We start from the raw sequence: 19,323 nt of genomic DNA on the forward strand, positions 1-19,323 counted from the left end.
TGACGTAGAGGTTGTATAAAGATATCGATCCGATTCATCCAGTAAACAACCCATGTGTCCCAACTTACAGGCCCGAAGGCCATGCTCGGACATGCGGGGGGACTTACGCCCACTGGGCAGCCTAAAATTGGGGGAACATTCCCCCAAAGAGTCAGAAAAAGCTGTGGAAGCGAGCGAGGGAAATAAGGGTAATATCTGGCCTGATGTCAATAGCTGCGTCGTCGTTTCCTGGACCAAACGACGCATCTGTTCAAAGCTGGACTGTTGTACCCTGTCAACATTATTTTCCTCCATTGCTGCTGATGTTACTGTGGCTGACGGTTGCAAATGACAAACTTCAGGTGGAGGGGGGACCCCAACGTCCCCCACAAGGCTCGCAATGGAGGCTGTCTTCGGATGTATACTGAGGACAGGACATCAATGCTATCTTTCTTCGACTTATTCCGTCTATCCCTCCCTTTTGCTGCCTTCTGGACTACATCAGCCGATGTTTGCTCTGTCCAAGTATTACACACGCTGCATGGTATAGATGATGTACACTTGGTACATATAATACAAGAGTCATGTTGTCTTCTTTTGCTTTGAACTTTTTGCATTTCATGCATTTGGTTGACATTTCTACTGAAATGACACAAGAAAAGAAAACAAAGCACAAATTAGCAATTCAGCATGTTATTAATTCGCTAATACCACAACCGTTACTAACGGAGTAAGCGAAATTTGTCAGTGTCGCGTTAACTCTTACTTGACAACACAAGTTCTGCGATAGCATGTGTAACATGATCTTCAGTAAACGAAATCCATGACGGTGACAAAGTCACTCAATTTTGAGAATTTTTTTTTAAATAATGTATACAACCTGTAGAAGAATGATTGTCCAACGCAATAAATCCAAATTTAACTTCGGATGGTCCAATTTAACGCTAAAATGGCTTGGATTGTTTGGAGGTATAATGTACGTGTTATCCGTACAAGCGAAGCTTAAAAACTAGTGACACCTGGCGGTGGCAAGGGGAGGTAAGAGGCAAGAGTTATTGCCCTTTGGTCTACATGAGATAGACCGAAAAGATGAATTTTCGTCTTTTAGTAGGGCTGGATTCGAGAGGTAGCAGGCTTATATCCCTAACGTTAATGTGGTCGGGGAACGTATTTGAAGGAGAAATATTTATTTATCAAGACATGATACTGTGGCAGACTTGAACTTCCTCAACTGCTTGATCGTAAATTTGTTTTCTAAACAGTTCCAACTTCTTGCCTGCTGGTTGATCATCTTGGTGACTACAACTGCTGACAAATTTTTGCAGCTAAGGAGGCCTAAAGTCTGTCTTATTTTTCCTCACTAAAGAAAATACTCTTTTGCTGTCACTGTTGCTGTGAGGAATGTACAGGAGCTGCAGCATTTTTGGTTCTTCCACAGGAAAATTAGGAAGCAATTTTTGAGTCCGGAAACATTTGTCAGAACAAATGTTTAATATGGTCTCCAGCTGATAAAGGTAGATTGTGTTCGAGAAGAAAACTCACAAATAAGGCTTCAGCGTTGGTAGCCTGCAGGTCTTCCACCAATGGTTTAAAATATTCCAGAGCTGAAATATGCAAATTCTTAATTTTCCCAACTTCTACGTGTTTTTTGCAACCGACATTCTTCCTCACATCGTCTCTGCGATGGCACACTGAGTGCAAAAAGCATAATGAATATCAATGTTTAATGGCAGAATGCACAGCCAATTTTTGATATATTCCAAATTAAACTTCACATTTTGAGTAATACATTTCTTTTTCCTTGGTGGTGAAGACATTTTCAAGATCTTATATGCGATGCTGAACGGTAACTCAAATCAGTGTTGTGACGTATGCTCGGAGAAAAATTCCGATTAGGCCCCAGTTTCTCTCAAAAGCATTTGTAAAACTACTCTTTTACATATAGATTAAAATAGGCTAAAATGCTTGCTACCAGGCCAACTGTACTAATCGGCTGTGGATCTACTAATATCGTGACCAGCAGTACCGGACAGTTTCGGCAACTGCAAATATCACGACTAGCGCTTAACGGGAAATCGGTCATTTTATATAATTGAGGATTGTAGAATTCATGAATTTTTGGCTTGCGGTGTGAATCCATGAATTGCTGAAAAAGTCATGAAATTCACACCAAATTCATGAGGGTTGGCAGCTATGCGTATGATGAAAATATACGACTAAACTTATTGGCCAAAATATGTCAAAAAGTTTAATTTTCAGACTAATATATGAGAAATTTTTAAAATTTCAGCAGTTAGAAAGCTGACGATTCCTCTAAGAAACATGACATACTCTCTTCATACAATGAAAAATGTAAAATTAATCCATCTATTTTAAGAATGAAATAGAAGAATCCTGCCAAAAACTGAAAAAATATGTACTTGGTAAATATTGTATGCATTCTCTGGACTTTGTTTTTTTAAAGCATCTACAATGAAAAATATTCACACTTTTATGCCAATTCCAATATTAGTAAGAACCCTGAGTGGCTTTTGCTTAATTTTGCTAATAATGTATGTATAGGATCAAATGAAGCTGCCTCTGCTGCAGTTGTGGGGGGGGGCGGGCAAAAACAGAAAGCTAAGTACATACACTCAGTGTTCATTTTTGGCTACGCCAATGAACTTAAATTTTCATCACTAATGCAAGAAGGTTGCCTCCAGGCTGCCTGTTGGGCACAAAATGACCGCAAAAAATAACAATAATCACTAAGGTTGCTAAATTTATTTCCAAAAGCATGATACGGGGGGAGGGGGGATGCTGAATCAAGTGGTCCAAATCAACTCATTTGCAAGGATGGCGAATCAAGCTGGAGAAATCCAATCCTTTGTATGCCAAGGTCCACATCATTGGAATCAGAAAATAATGACATGTTTGAATTTTCCCAAATAAACAATATCCAGGAAAAGATATTTATGACTGAAGATTTTTTTGTGGCCAATGACCCTTTTTGACCTAGCCGATGCTCTTGGGTGCCCATTTTTGGAATGAACACTGTACTGATGAAAAGGTCATGTACTCACCTTCAATTGCAATGCATTTGCCGTTCCACAGTTTTTCAAACTTTGTTAGAGGTTTTAACTGGCGAATGGATACAACATGGTCTTTCAAACTGAACTCTTCTGTATAATATTGGAACAATCCGAACCACAATTCTCCAACACTTTGGTGGTTCTTTCCATAATGTGGCCATACCTTGCGCTGCAGCAGAAAAAAGGGTAATTAATACAATCACGGCCAAAGAAAAAGGGGTCACTTACTACATTCAAGGTCAAAGAAAATATGCCAACCAATGAATCAAAGTTGCAAAAAAATCGCAAGAAAACACTTATCAAGGTTTAAATGCAGTGATGTACTTATGTACTGATAATTGTTTTAGTCTGATCATTTCTTGTTATGTTTGCTATGTTACTCAGCTAAAATAAAAAGTTCATTAACTTAATGCATCTGACAAAAAGAGGGGCAATAATCGACTTGTTTATAGCAAGAATTCCCATGAAAAAATATATCACTGCATGACCATGCTTACATGTACCAGATGTCTTGTAACTGTGGGTACTTCTGATTCATATATGATGGAAATCTCATCTTCGTGTCAAGGCCATAGAAACAATTCAGCAACATTCCTAGTTGAACATTTTGCATTAATATAAGACCTGTACTTGCAAGACAATACTAATGTACGTTGATGGTGAAATTAAAGTTTTCTACACTTTTGTTTTCTTTCCGAAATATATATAGTAGAAGAGCTACAATCTGCAAAGAATATTCTAGATACTTCATTTTAGGACAACTGATCTGATAATAACTGAAGTGTAAGAGAATTAAGGAAGTATACTCCTACATTTTACCTTGTAAATTTGAAAAGCAAGACGTGGAATTATATTTTACACTTGCAGCAAAATCAACGTCAAATCAACTTCCCCTTGAAATGGTTTGACAGCTTCATCTGCTAAATTATTCACATATCTGATCATAATGCCAAATGCAAAAATACAAATTTTGAATGATTTACACTTGCAACATCTTTGCTGCTCTCCAAAATCATTAAGGAATAGCAGAAATGGGTGTATGGGTCTACACCACTCAAAGTTAAACCTTCTTTGCATCTGCTGGAACATTTTAAAAGGCTGATCTGGGTCTAAAAGCAAATAAAGTTAACAATGATTTCCTACAGCACTATACCAAGGCAGATCTGAGTCTACTCTAATCAATGTATTTGTATTTATTCAAGATTGTGAAATGAGAGTTAGATATGGCATAGTGATATATCAAGGTTGTCATGCTGAGATGTACTTATACATCATGTCCATCATGTTCTGTCCCCAAAACCATAATGTTTTAGTGTGAATGCAATTTAAACAAAGTTCAGTTTCAAGCATTTGGGAATATGGAATACATCTAAATAGCTCCAACCCAGGTGTGTGGTACAGGCTGAACACATGAACAACCATGTGAGATTAAATAGACTTATGATGAAAGTAAATATATTATCTACTCAGTTCAACCTTCCTAATTACTAATTACAATTGTTTGGTCTTGAAAGCTGAGATTTTATATCAGAATAATGAAATAATTCCATGACATCAGAGTTTAAAGAAAAAAATTTACAATACAAAAAATAATGGCAAAAGTCACATCCTGTGTCCCAAAAATAAATCTCTAATTTACAAGTGTAAATTTACAAACGTCTTAAATTCACACATGACTTGAATCCATCCATCAATGGAGAGCTCAATCCTATCACAGTCGAACAAACAAAACAATGGCAATTTCGGCTAGTAAATTCTTGTTGCGTGTTCACAAATATATGTGACTTACATTTGTTTTGGGTTGTATTGTTTTGCTTGTGTGTTAATAATAATTTGTGTAAACGTGAGAAGAAGGAACCCTACAATAACGTGATAATTGGGGTCCAAATTTTTTTATCCCATTAATAGCAGGGTCACGTTAATGCGGGGTTTTACAGTATTTTACTTTTTTCTGAGAACAACTCATTGGCACATATACGTGTATTCATGTCTAATGTATATCATGAATAGGTATCAACACCATTCACTATTATGCTGTCATGGCATGCAGTTCATCCATAATGCATTTAATTCCATTGAAAAATTGCACAGAGATTTACAATAGTCAATAATTTTGTCCCAGATCACTGTGTCTGAATTCAGTGTCTAATACATAGCATGGACTGAGTATTAACACCATTTATTTGCCGTCTGATATCATACCATCGGGGCTTGCAGTTAATCCATAATACATGTAATTCGATTGCAAAAATTGCATACATATTTAAACTATTCAATATGTTTGTCAGAGATCATTATGTATTTGAATTCAATGGGAAAAATTAACAGCAAAAATAGGTTAAGAAAGATAAAGCACATGTTTGGTTCATTACGTTCCAGGGTCTATGAACGGTGTCTGTACAAATTTCATACTACTAAAATTTTCTCATGCATTTCCGTGTACATTTATCCATTGTAAATTTCCAATAATTAACGCTTGTATGCCTATTCGCTGGAACGACTACAGTAAGAATAATTAACAATCAACACATGCTTTCAGCATGCATATAACTTTTATTTCAGATTTTGTGAATATCTAAAGAAACGTGTGAAAACTAATATACCAATCATTGCACAAAGTGCAGAGAATGACTTGCATTTGTGTGTGTGTGTAATTAGGATTTTTATTGCTACGATGTCTGCAGTGTAACAGTTTATAAGTCTTTGGTATGACTGGGCTGGGGATCGAACCCATGTCCTCCCGCATCCAAGGAGGACGCTCTAACCACTAGGCCACCAGAGCGGTTGACTTGCATTTGTGAACTTGCTTTTCCATAATGGTAAAATATTTTTATAAAAAATAGGAAATTAATAACAAGTTCATAAACAAACACCATACACATGTAAAACCCAAGAACTAAGTGCAGTAGTCCTGCAATGGTCATGAGTCACTTTTATAAAAAAATTTAAGCTGAACACATGTACAATTTCATACCCTTTCAATTTCCAGCTAATAAAGCAGACATTATTTGCTGGTCAACTGATTGCGTCTAATAACACCACCAAGCCCAGCAAACGTTGGCGGCTTTTCGCTTTTTGATGTTTATTAAATTGTGAGAATCTTTTATCAACCACTGCTTTGTCTGCTGCTTGGTTGTGTATGCAGTTAAAGAAGGAACACATATTGGCTATTGTTTGAGCAACAATTGTATACAGAATTAATTGAAAATCACAAAGACGACTTACTGGCTTTACTCGTGGATCAGTAATAAGTAACATTTCCGATAATGTTTATTTTGGCATAACACTTCAAGAACCTGGTGAAATTGTTAAATTTCAGAAGCTACGCCACTATCGTATCATATTAAAATTCACACACGATTTCTTCCCCAAAAGAAAATAAACGTTTTACAAACTATTTCTTGTACTTACAAAAAAATATTTCCTAGTACGAGAAAAATACATGTACATGTATCTAAAATTTCAGGAACAATGTCACGACTGTGTTATGTTCAAATTCATACGCACTCTCTTCCCCAAAATCATAATAAACTTTGTATACACTATTTCACGTACTTTGAACAAATTCTTTTTCATGTGTGAATGAACACATGAAATTTCAGGAGCCATGCCTCAACTGCATTATAGCCGAATTCACATTATCGAGGGGTGCATTATAGTGGGGTCACTCTGTATGTGTAAATTGGGAGTTTACTGTACACAAGAAACTGTATAATTGTGTAGCATAATTAAATTCATATGAATGTGGAAAATACAGGATACAATATTTTTGTGGGTCTCAATTTTTGTGGTTTTGAAGAAAAAAACATTTTCTTGGGTACATAAATATAAGGCAAGTTTGCATATTTATAGGTATTTAATTTTGTGGATTAGCCTCAATATCTCAAATAAAGAATACAAAAGAACAAAACTATGAGGACAACAATCAATAGCCACATCAATGGTTAGAACAGTACTAACAGTACTATCACCCACATAAGCACAAGTCAAACACCCATCGAGATAAATCACCTATACACAACATTAATCCAAGCTGATTAAGCTAAAAGCACTAAACTACTAATCAGTTATTAAGGGGCATGTGCATGATCTCTTCCTTAAAATAATGTCTATAAAGTAGCACCAACAATTACTTTCTGATGACCATAGTGTCAACATGTGACCAGCTGCCCCTTGCTCAATGCAATTAGCAAGCAGTGTCAACATTTCATGTGTTTTGAGCCAATCACAGTGTGAAGATGCTAACTAAATTGAAAAACAGGAATCACTCTTTAGTTTCAGCCTGCTTCAAACCAATGTCAACCACTTGACTTTACTTAAGACATCGTCAATGAAGCCAAATGATGCTGAATGGATAAATTGCAAGACACAAAAAAAGTGTTAAAGATCTGACCTAACTATCTGTGGCTCTGAGAATACTGTAGTAGTTTAATACAACAATTTCACGATTATTTACATGACAAACATGTGAGTACTAGAAGACTTGAGTAATATAAAGTTGATTTAGTTGTTTTATCCAAGAATCAGTTAAATGTAAGATCAAAATGCTGTGGTAATTATTGTAAATACATAATATTTCAGTAGTAATTGTGCCTCAAGCAATAGTTTTAGTATTTTACAGTTCTGATGTTTGTGAGGATCAAGCTTAAAATATGTACGTGAATCACAAAAGACCCATTCACCAATAAATGGTTGTGAGCTGAATTTGGCTGAAATCTCAAACAAATTATGGCAAGATAATTAAAAGCCTAAAAGAAATACTTAACAATTTGGCTACGAGTTGGTACATCAATCAATTACATTAAGACCAGAATACTTACAAGCCTTTTAATGTCTTCAAAAAACCAAGTGTTCCAACCATCCACAATAATCTCACATCCTTCTCCTCCAGGCAGCTGGGAATGAAAAAAGTGTCAATATTTTATTTAAGATTTGTTATCACATCATGTCACTGATATGTAGCATTTATTGTGGTGTTTTGTTTTCAGTACAAAAGCATAATATGTAATAATGTTTCAAAAAAGAAAAATTAACATCTGAGACAAGCACATGCCCTAATAAACACAAACCCCTCCTTTCATGACTCAAAAACAATTTTCACTTAATTAATAGCAGCGATGTCCTTTGCTAAAATACCTATGGACGCTTGTGAAGGGCTAATGGCCTAATGGCTTACATAAAGCAATACTAAATGCTTTATCTGAATTGGATATAAAGTGGCCCTTTAAGGAATAGATCAGTTTAACTGTATCTTCTACAAGTTTCTTGCAATCTGATACTGTCCCACTCCACGGAGATCCCTGTTAATGTGTGCCACGTGTTTCGATCCCTGCATGATCCATAGGAGAGAAGCAGCTGCCAAACACATACCAATATAGTGTTGCCTCTAGGATCCCAAGGGCTGGGGACACTGTCCAATATCCTCCAGATTTGGTAGACAAACAACATTTTAAAGAGATGAAGGAAAATACATGTAGTTTAAAGTAATTAAGGCATTAATGATGCTTAAAAAAGTAATATAATCTGATTTACTTGCAGAGTCTTGCCACATCCTATGATCTTTTCCTTTAACACATGCATTATTGAAATAAATGTTTGATAAAGTGCTCAATTAGCTCATGAAAATGTTAATATTGAAACATCTGATTGAACTGAAATCAGCAACTCTAGGAATTTTCTGCCCCTGATATTTCTGAAAATAAACATTAGTGTTCATTTTGCTGATCAGATACTTACAAAAATTCCCCAAAACATTTCATAGTATTGAATGAGTATCATAAATGACATGTGAATCAACACACCAGGTTCTCCTTATCACATAAATGATGTGAAAAAACCACCAGGTTCTACATATCAGATAAATGTTGTGAAAAGAACACCAGGTTCTACTTATCACATAAATGATGTGAAAAGAATATCAGGTTCTACATATCACATAAATGATGTGAAAAGAACACCAGGTTCTACATATCAGATAAATGATGTGAAAAGAATAACAGGTTCTACATATCACATGAAGGATGTGAAAAGAATAACAGGTTCTACTTATCACATAAATGATGTGAAAAGAATATCAGGTTCTACATATCACATAAATGATGTGAAAAGAACACCAGGTTCTACATATCAGATAAATGATGTGAAAAGAATAACAGGTTCTACATATCACATGAAGGATGTGAAAAGAATAACAGGTTCTACTTATCACATAAATGATGTGAAAAGAATATCAGGTTCTACATATCACATAAATGATGTGAAAAGAACACCAGGTTCTACATATCAGATAAATGATGTGAAAAGAATAACAGGTTCTACTTATCACATAAATGATGTGAAAAGAATAACAGGTTCTACATATCAGATAAATGATGTGAAAAGAATAACAGGTTCTACTTATCACATAAATGATGTGAAAAAAATGCCAGGTTCTACTTATCACATAAATGATGTGAAAAAAATGCCAGGTTCTACTTATCACATAAATGTTGTGAAAAGAACACCAGGTTCTACTTATCAGATAAATGATGTGAAAAGAACACCAGGTTCTACTTATCACATAAATGATGTGAAAAGAACGCCTGGTTCTACTTATCACATAAATGATGTGAAAAGACCACCAGGTTCTACTTATCAGATAAATGATGTGAAAAGAACACCAGGTTCTACTTATCACATAAATGATGTGAAAAGAATGCCTGGTTCTACTTATCACATAAATGATGTGAAAAGAACACCAGGTTCTACTTATCACATAAATGATGTGAAAAGACCACCAGGTTCTACTTATCACATAAATGTTGTGAAAAGAACACCAGGTTCTACTTATCACATAAATGTTGTGAAAAGACCACCAGGTTCTACTTATCACATAAATGTTGTGAAAAGAATGCCTGGTTCTACTTATCACATAAATGATGTGAAAAGAACGCCTGGTTCTACTTATCACATAAATGATGTGAAAAGACCACCAGGTTCTACTTATCAGATAAATGATGTGAAAAGAACACCAGGTTCTACTTATCACATAAATGATGTGAAAATAACACCAGGTTCTACTTATCACATAAATGTTGTGAAAAGACCACCAGGTTCTACTTATCACATAAATGATGTGAAAATAACACCAGGTTCTACTTATCACATAAATGTTGTGAAAAGAACGCCTGGTTCTACTTATCACATAAATGATGTGAAAAGACCACCAGGTTCTACTTATCACATAAATGTTGTGAAAAGACCACCAGGTTCTACTTATCACATAAATGTTGTGAAAAGAACACCAGGTTCTACTTATCACATAAATGATGTGAAAAGAATATCAGGTTTCTGATTCTACTTATCAGGTAAATGGTGTAAAAAGATTCTACTTATGAAATAAAGGATGTGAAGATAACAATAGGTTCTCACTCTATGAACATAAATGACAAGCAAAATAAACACACTGTATGATTCTACTAAACATAAATGACAAGTGAAATGAACACACTTTCTGATTCTACTAAACATAAATGATATGTGAAATGAACACACTTTCTGATTCTACCAAAAAATAAATGACAAGAGAAATGAACACACTTTCTGATTCTATTGACCATAACTGACAAGTGAAATGAACACACTTTCTGATTCTATTGACAAACTGCCAAGTGAAATGAACACACTTTCTGATTCTACCAAAAAATAAATGACAAGCAAAATGAACACACTTTCTGATTCTACTAAACATAAATGACATGTGAAATGAACACACTTTCTGATTCTATTGACTGTAACTGACAAGTGAAATCAACACACTTTCTGATTATACCACAAAATAAATGACAAGTGAAATGAACACACTTTCTGATTATACCACAATATAAATGACAACAGAAATGAACACACTTTCTGATTCTACCAAAACATAAATGACAAGTGAAATGAACACTAGTTTCTGATTTTACATAAAGGACATGGACATGAATGCTAGTTTTGGATTGTACTTACCACATAAAGACATTCCTCAATGACATTCAATAGTATTATGCCAGAGTTAATCCAAAGATTTTTATGACCTGACATGATACTGACATGTGGTAAAAAGGGAATATACGCAGCTGAAATGTTTGTAGTCTGTAGAAACCGTGCTTATTTGATGCAAATAAGATAGTAGGGCTCACTACATGTTTGCTGTAGCATGTTTGTAAATCCACTTCGCCTCAAGCAAACGGGAAGTGGGAGTGTTAAACATGCAGTTTATACATTTTAATTTTCTATAGAAGCAGAGCTGTCAAAAACATTAAGATTGGGTATGTAGAGAAACATAATAATTTGGAGTTAAAACATGCTTCATGAAAACTCAATGTCAGAACATGTAAAACAAAATTTTAACAGAAATGTATCCATGGGCAATGTATCCCCTGCTTGATGCTGCCTCCCTCTTGCTTGAAAGGAGAGGTGTAAGCAGAAAAACAGCAATAACTCTGATAAAATGTATGCATGTTTGTAGAAATATAAAACATTTAAAATGGATAGCAAAACAATGGAGCATAACTTAAGATATGGTCCAAGTGTAAGAAAATAACATGTTTAACTGATGTCAATAATGTCTGCCATGTGTCAGGGCAATTTTTCAATAGGAGTGGAACAAGCTGCCCATTAAATATTTTTTTATATGTATGCCATACCAATTTAATACCAAAAGGGTCATAACTCTACAATTACTCATCAAAGAATGAAAACACAACTACATGCACATTTTACTGAGGTCAATGTGTGCCATATTTCAGGGCAACACATTACAAATTGTGGGACGATTTACAAGTTTAAGAATTCTAGTACAGCATAAACATTCAACATAAAAAAGGCATAACGATGGAATGCATCAGAGCATGACAATAGAACAATATGCATGTTAACTCTGGAAACAAATAGCAGAGCATGCAGAGGTATCTTGTGTCAATCTTGTCACATCAACACAGTCTATGAAAAGTATTGGGAAGTGTGATGACTGCCAGTCAAGAGATGTCCTCCTTGCTTAGATCGGACTGCATGTGTGTGTGTGTGTGTGTTTGATTTGGATTTTTAATGTAGCTTTATCAATATTTCAGTCATATCACTACAATGTCTGCAGTGTGGCAGTTTATAGTGGTGTCTAGCACGGGGGTATCATGCCAGTGACATGTAGCATGATGTTCCATAGAGTCACATTATCCTGACACCAGGCTGACCAGTCCTAACACTAACCTCTTAATGCTGAATGCCTAGCGAGGCAGCTGTTAGTACCATTTGTATAAGTCCTTGGTATGACTCTGCTGGGGTTCAAACCTGTGACCTTCTGCATCCACTTTAACCACTAGGCCATCGAAGCAGTCAAGACCACATGTAATACAAGACTCTGGTCATTTAGTTTATATGGCAAAGCTTTAGCCAGCAGTGGGAAGGATCATTTACACGTGTTTAATGAACAAGTGGCTCAAAATGAAAATAACTGATTTCAGTTTGTCAGTGTCCTTGGGGACTAAGAAAAGACTGGATTAAAATCCTACTGAATCTGTGTTGTGAAGGACTTGGGCATCTGTCAGTGACTATCACAATGGTGGGATCATAGCTTCCTGAAAGATAATCAGGTAAACCAGTCCATACATGGAACCAACAACAGCTATGACAATGCAAACCAGTAGCTGCATGTCCAGATCCATGTACCCTGAGAGATATCTATCAGTAGTTTCCCAAATGTAATTTTAGCCATTTGTCCAAAGTTTGTCAAACCAAAACTCATTGATGGTCTAAAATCAAGAGATTTTAAGAAACAAAGTGTGCATGTAGCTATTTTTATTATCACCAATCCTCTATGTCCCCCTCTTCCCCCATAACACATTTACAGTAGTTGACATGAACTTGCTGATGCAAGATTCTCCATGAATATCTTTATCCCTATCAACATTAATTTATATGATGTTCTCACATTGATCATAGATCCAAACCTTCATCAGTTCAAAGTTCATCACAAAAACAAATTTGCTGGATTCACATTTAATATAGCATCAATCATGATTATTTCGATACCTGAATTGATTGCAATAAAGCATTCTTAAACATTTCAATGATGAAGCCAAAGATCCAAACAATTATAGAAATGTGATATGCAGCATCTTTGCAAAAAACATCTCTGCCTCTAAAATTGATACCTTGAACTATAGCCTATATTTATTTAACAAATATTTCATACAAACTACAGTGAAATTGTAGCAGTAAACAACACTGCAATTTTTGAAAAGGTTTGCTAATCCAAGTGTATGGAAGATGGCTTCAAGATTTCCAAGCCTGCAATTAGTCTCTGTGGATGGCTGGGACTTTGGTCTGGTGAATCGGTGCAATGTCTTGTGGAAGGCCAAATTGTTAGATGATGCTAGTCAGTATGAAAAGAAAAGTCTGTTGATGCTGGGTCTTGAAGTTGCCTTTAGAAAGGATAAAGGATGTTACAACTTGGACTGACTGCAGGAATTGTTCTTTTTTTATTAACAAGTCAAATGACACTGGAATTCTATCAGTGGCCACTGTTAGATCTCAAGGGGCAGAAGCCGTAAGACTTTTTCAATGGATAAACAGAAGGCTGAGTCTTCTTTGGACATAAATGGATCAGGAAGAGAAGGGGCTTGTGAAAGTACATCTTCAAGTCTAGGCACATGTGAAGTAGTAAGTGATGAATGATGGTTTTAGCACCAATCTCATTATCCAAAGGTAGACCACTTTTGCCTAACTACATTTAAATAAGCTATGTTGTGTAGAACAAGCCAAAAGACACGATTAATGCCTTTCTTTACAAGGAATGTTTGTTGTGTTTTTTTGTTGCAGCATTACAGATGTTCTTCTAATGTATTACAATCAGAAAATGTATTTGAAAAATAAGTATTATATAAATATTACATTAAAAGAACAGGTAAAAGTTACCTCTTGAAGGACTGGTATCACTGGGGGTTTACACTGCTGTAAATAGTGTATTACCATCAAAATATATGCATAGGATGATAGGCTCCCTTTAGAAGCATCCCCAATATCACAGACCTAAAAAAACAAAAGAAAGAAGAAAAAAGTCATCAAAGTTGTATGCATCTGTATTAAAAAATTTTCAGATCATACCATTGTGACAATGAAATAAAAAATATATATTTTTATGTAAAACCCGTAAGTTACAAAAATCATATTACTTAGATATTATCTACTTAAAATGTATAAATGTGGCAAAGAACTAAGCAACAGAAACAGAGGGGAGGGAACAATTATGATGTCTGCAATTATATTTCTTGACAACTTTATAATCTGAATACAATTTTTACAAAATGACGATTGTGATATGAACCACTGTCATAATTATTTTGAAAAATATCCATTTTGGTCAGTGTTTGAAATGAAATGAAAAACTGAATTTATTCATAACGTCTTTAGAATTTATAAAAATGAACTCTTCAAGACTTCCATGTTCGCAATTATCTTCTATTTTAAAAATTGTCTGAAACTGTACAACTTTAAAAACCAAGTAACTTTTCACATTAAAAATAAATGTTACTTCCAAATTGCATTTCTATGCAATAAATGAGGAATATACTTTAATTCTACCTTTAGCTACATGAGTATACTTTGTTTTTCCTATAATGAAACACTGCTCTCTACAAAGACATGTCATGAACTACTAGGATAACGTATGTCACAAATCTTCCATTAAGTGACATTTTTTAAAACATTCTTTCAGCGATTGTTGAATACCTATATTTTTTGGAAGAAAGAAATCAAAAAAGATAGCACTGCTATGAATAAAGATTTTATAGCAAAATATGCACTGTCCTGTTTAGAACATTGGAAGCTGTGACTTGAAAGGATATCCAGTACTACCTTTGCGAAAACTTTAATGGCATATCCAAGCATTTTCACCCTGGGGTCAATACTGCAATAAGCAGACAGCAACTTGGTGTTGAACTGACCCTATGGAATAAAGAAAAGAGAATATTCATCAATTTTCTGGGCAAAGTAATGAAGAATTCACACGATGTTGGTGGGCAGCTAGCAGTGTGGAAAGTTTGAAGATAAATCCACATCTTTCTCTTCAATTGTAAGGCAATCCCATTGTTACATGTTAGGCTCGAATAAACAGTAACACAAGAAAGAGTGAAAACAACAAGCTTTGAAAAATATAATAATTTATTTTCCTGGAAAAATTCTGTAAAAATGAAACAATTTGAACTTACGGTTTTAAGAATTAAATCTAAAAACTATCCAAGAATAATCCACGAATAAAATTTTAGAAGTCCTAATAACAAAATGTTCTAATGATTTCAAGTTCGAGTCCCGACGAAGAATCCAAGATGAAAGACGATGACATATGCTGTAACCTTTAGTGTTGAAGTCTACAGTTCCTTGTAGAAACAAGAAATATCACTCCTGTTTTGGAAATCTGAATAAATTTTTATAAAAGCTGTCCTGGTTCAACAATTTCATATGAGCACATGTATTTTCCAGGAAAATAAGAATTAATCATTTTGAATCCAAGTATGTGTATTTTGAAATAACTCCAAATAGCGCAAGTCACTTTCCAGTGTAATAGCCCAGCTACTGAGAAAATGTCTCCAAAACAAAGGTAATATTGTATTTTAAAATGCGAAAGGGGGTCATGTGATCATGTTCCAAAACCTCGTCAAAATTATTTACTTGTTAAAGATCACGTGCACCCAGTGTGGCCCTGATAAAAACCAATCATTTTACTCTAAGAAATAAAATTAAAAATTTTTTTTACATCTTAAAACATTAGTCCCATCATGACCTCAACAACAACCAATCATTTTAAAATAAAAATAGAACTTAATTACGTGGTTGTTACTAATTTTGAATCAAGGTAAGGATCTAGGTCTACACCTGGTGTTTACGAAAACGAACAGTCAAGGTCAAACTATTTTCTGCAAAATGTATCATCTCTAGTGAATAAATTTATATTACAAAAGCATATAATGAAAAATAATTTTAAAAAAAACTGACAAACAAACAATTAAATTTAAATAAATATATATTAGATCAGATATAATTAAATCAAATATATATAACACTATAAAGAGGAGGACAATATTTTTTATACTTTTCTTTGCAAGTGAAACTGAATTATTCTGAGAAAAGGATCTGTCAAAATTTGTAATCCGATGGTAGGCTGTCATTGTTTTTCATGATATTATCAGCATCTGTTTAATGTATTCTTTACAAAGAACTAGTCATTTGAAGCAGTGAATGACATCTTTTTTGCTAGGTGCAACACAAGTTTGAAGTAAAATTCAAGTCACTATACTTCAAAAATCTACATATGTATGTTGAAATATTTAAACAGAAATTTCTCAATAATAAATTAAGAACACTACTTATGCCAAGTACTTTAAAATAAGGTCCAAACCTGATGACCTCACAATGGATAAAGGCTGAGTTTTCACCCAAGTCAAATGAAAAATTACCTGAACATATCTAGATGTAAAAAAGGCCTACAGAAAAGAACTTAGTAACCTAGCTTAAATTCAGCAGCCAAAAGAGTGTGTGTGTGATTTGGATTTTTAACATAGCTTTAACAATTTTTCAGTCATATCGCTATGATGTCTGCATTGTGGCAATTTATAGTGATGTCTAGCACTGGGGCATCATGTCGCAGTCATGTAGCATGATGTCCCACCCAGTCACATTATCCCGACACCAGGCCGACCAGCCCTAACACTAACCTTTTAATGCTGAGCACTAAGTGAGGCAGCTGTTAATACCATTTTTGTAAGTCTTTGGTATGACTTGGCCTGGGACTGAACCCATGACCTCCTGCATCTAGGTGGACGCTCTAACTGCTAGGCCACCAGCACTGTCACAGCCCAAAGAAAGGACTTTAGCATGAAACTGAAGACCTCACTCTTTCCTTACTATGGCTCAATAAATAATCACTCTCCAATTCAAGATATTTGCACAGTTATGTTTTGATAAAAGAAGGCCAGGTCCTATAGGTCAACCAAGGAGTTGCTGTAAAATGTTACCTTCATCCCAAGGTTAAAAAAATGTACAGTGAGCATGTTACTGAATTTTATTCATTTTGCAAAGATTCATCCTGTAGGTGAGTAAAAAATCCATCAGGATGCTTGGGAAACAAAAGCACATAAAACAATCTAACTATAACTTTAATGCAAACTGTCTATAAATGTTTGTCGCAGAATGAATTGTCTTAGCTTAATAATGATTCATTCTAAGTATGACATCAAAATCCATGAAGAGGTTCAGGAATATAAGCAAAATAAAAAGCTGTAATGAAAACTTGAATGCAACGTATGACCTTCACTTCAAGATAAAAATGTGCATGCAAGCATGCCATTAAGTTAATTGTTTGGTTTCATGATTCAATCCAAGTATGAAGAAAATCTAACACAAGGTTAGGAGATATAAGCAAATGAAAAAAAAAATCAAAATGCATCTTCTTTAGGACTGTGACCTTAACACAACAATAGAAAAGGCTAGTGAGTATGCTACAGAATTAATTGTATAAGCTTCATAATTATTAACGCCAAGTGATGACAGTCTATCTTTAGGAAGATATGCATCTAAAAAACCAAGCTTTTCACAACAATGGCATTGCTGTCATCATCAAAGTGGCAGCTATGTCTTGCTTTCCACTTATGTGGGCTTGATATAAATATAGGACCAGTCATAGCATTATGCTGTAGCCCAATGGGTTACTAACACTCAATATATGGTAACCCAAATCCAACATTCTGATAGCCACTGGGCTCAGTGCACAATATTGATCAGATTGTGAAAAACCACAAGTCATTTCACTTCACACTACCTCTGCAAACAGATATAATTTATTTTGCAAACATTAAATTATGATATTGTTCAATTACTGTAAACATCTTCTATACTTTTCAATTAGAGTAAACATTATATTGTTCAATTAGCCTAAACATTAATTATATTGTTCAATTAGTGTAAACATTTCTATACTTTTCAATTAGAGTACACATTATATTGTTCCATTAGCCTACATATTAATTATATTGTTCAATTAGCCTAAACATTAATTATACTGTTCAATTAGAGTAAACATTAACTGTACTCTTTTATTAGAGTAAACATATTGTTCAATTTAATAGCCAAAATATTAATTATACTGTTCAATTAGCCTAAACATTAATTCTACTGTTTTATTAGAGTAAACATATTGTTCAAATAGCCTAAACATTAATTACACTGTTCAATTAGCCTAAACATTAATTATATTGTTCAATTAGCCTAAACATTAATTATACTGTTCAATTTGCCTAAACATTAATTATATTGTTCAATTAGCCTAAACATTAATTATACTGTTTTATTAGAGTAAACATATTGTTCAATTAGCCTAAGCATTAATTATACTATTCAATTAGCCTAAACATTAATTATACTGTTCAATTAGAGTAAACATTAACTGTACTCTTTTATTAGAGTAAACATATTGTTCAATTTAATAGCCAAAATATTAATTATACTGTTCAATTAGCCTAAACATTAATTCTACTGTTTTATTAGAGTAAACATATTGTTCAAATAGCCTAAACATTAATTACACTGTTCAATTAGCCTAAACATTAATTATATTGTTCAATTAGCCTAAACATTAATTATACTGTTCAATTTGCCTAAACATTAATTATATTGTTCAATTAGCCTAAACATTAATTATACTGTTTTATTAGAGTAAACATATTGTTCAATTAGCCTAAACATTAATTATACTGTTCAATTAGCCTAAACATTAATTATACTGTTTTATTAGAGTAAACATATTGTTCAATTAGCCTAAACATTAATTATACTGTTCAATTAGCCTTAAAAAAATATTCCATGCTGTTGTATGAGGTATTACCATAATTTAAGGGCAATAACCATAAACTATTCAAACAGCAATCCTGAACTTGGCATAGTCTTGTTTGTGAATAAATAAAAAAGGAATTCAATAAAATAAATGTAAAGATTATTTATAAAAAGAAAGAAACAGAACTACTGTAGTATCATAAATGTTCACAGTAGACCAATTTTTGTGGTTTTCATTGCTTCCCCAAACAAAGAATTTAAAGACCCAATGAAAAATTAGCCATGTGTGGTGATTACCTCCACCAACCACCCATTTTCTGTGTTTATTCCTACAGATTAACAAAGCTACTAGCATTTGATAAATTAATGTCAATACTGATATCTGGTGATAGAATATTAGAATATTCACTGCCTCAAATCAATATGTGAG

The 19,323-nt window shown here is 34.0% G+C and overlaps 1 protein-coding gene across 1 annotated transcript in view; it reads right to left on the reverse strand.

The window, feature by feature from the left end:
* LOC149806423 (terminal uridylyltransferase 7-like) overlaps nt 1-19,323 on the reverse strand; it is a 129,052-nt gene that overhangs the window by 36,685 nt on the left and 73,044 nt on the right. The window contains exons 17-20 of the mRNA XM_089953079.1: nt 14,925-15,014; nt 13,986-14,099; nt 7,871-7,945; nt 3,042-3,219 (exon numbers count right to left, since the gene is read on the reverse strand). Coding sequence (XP_089809205.1) covers nt 3,042-3,219; nt 7,871-7,945; nt 13,986-14,099; nt 14,925-15,014 — 457 coding nt within the window. The remainder of the gene's footprint in view (nt 1-3,041; nt 3,220-7,870; nt 7,946-13,985; nt 14,100-14,924; nt 15,015-19,323) is intronic.

This window comes from Sinohyriopsis cumingii, chromosome 1, assembly GCF_028554795.1.
Source record: "Sinohyriopsis cumingii isolate HCF-2022 chromosome 1, ASM2855479v2, whole genome shotgun sequence".
Classification (NCBI taxonomy): domain Eukaryota; kingdom Metazoa; phylum Mollusca; class Bivalvia; order Unionida; family Unionidae; genus Sinohyriopsis; species Sinohyriopsis cumingii.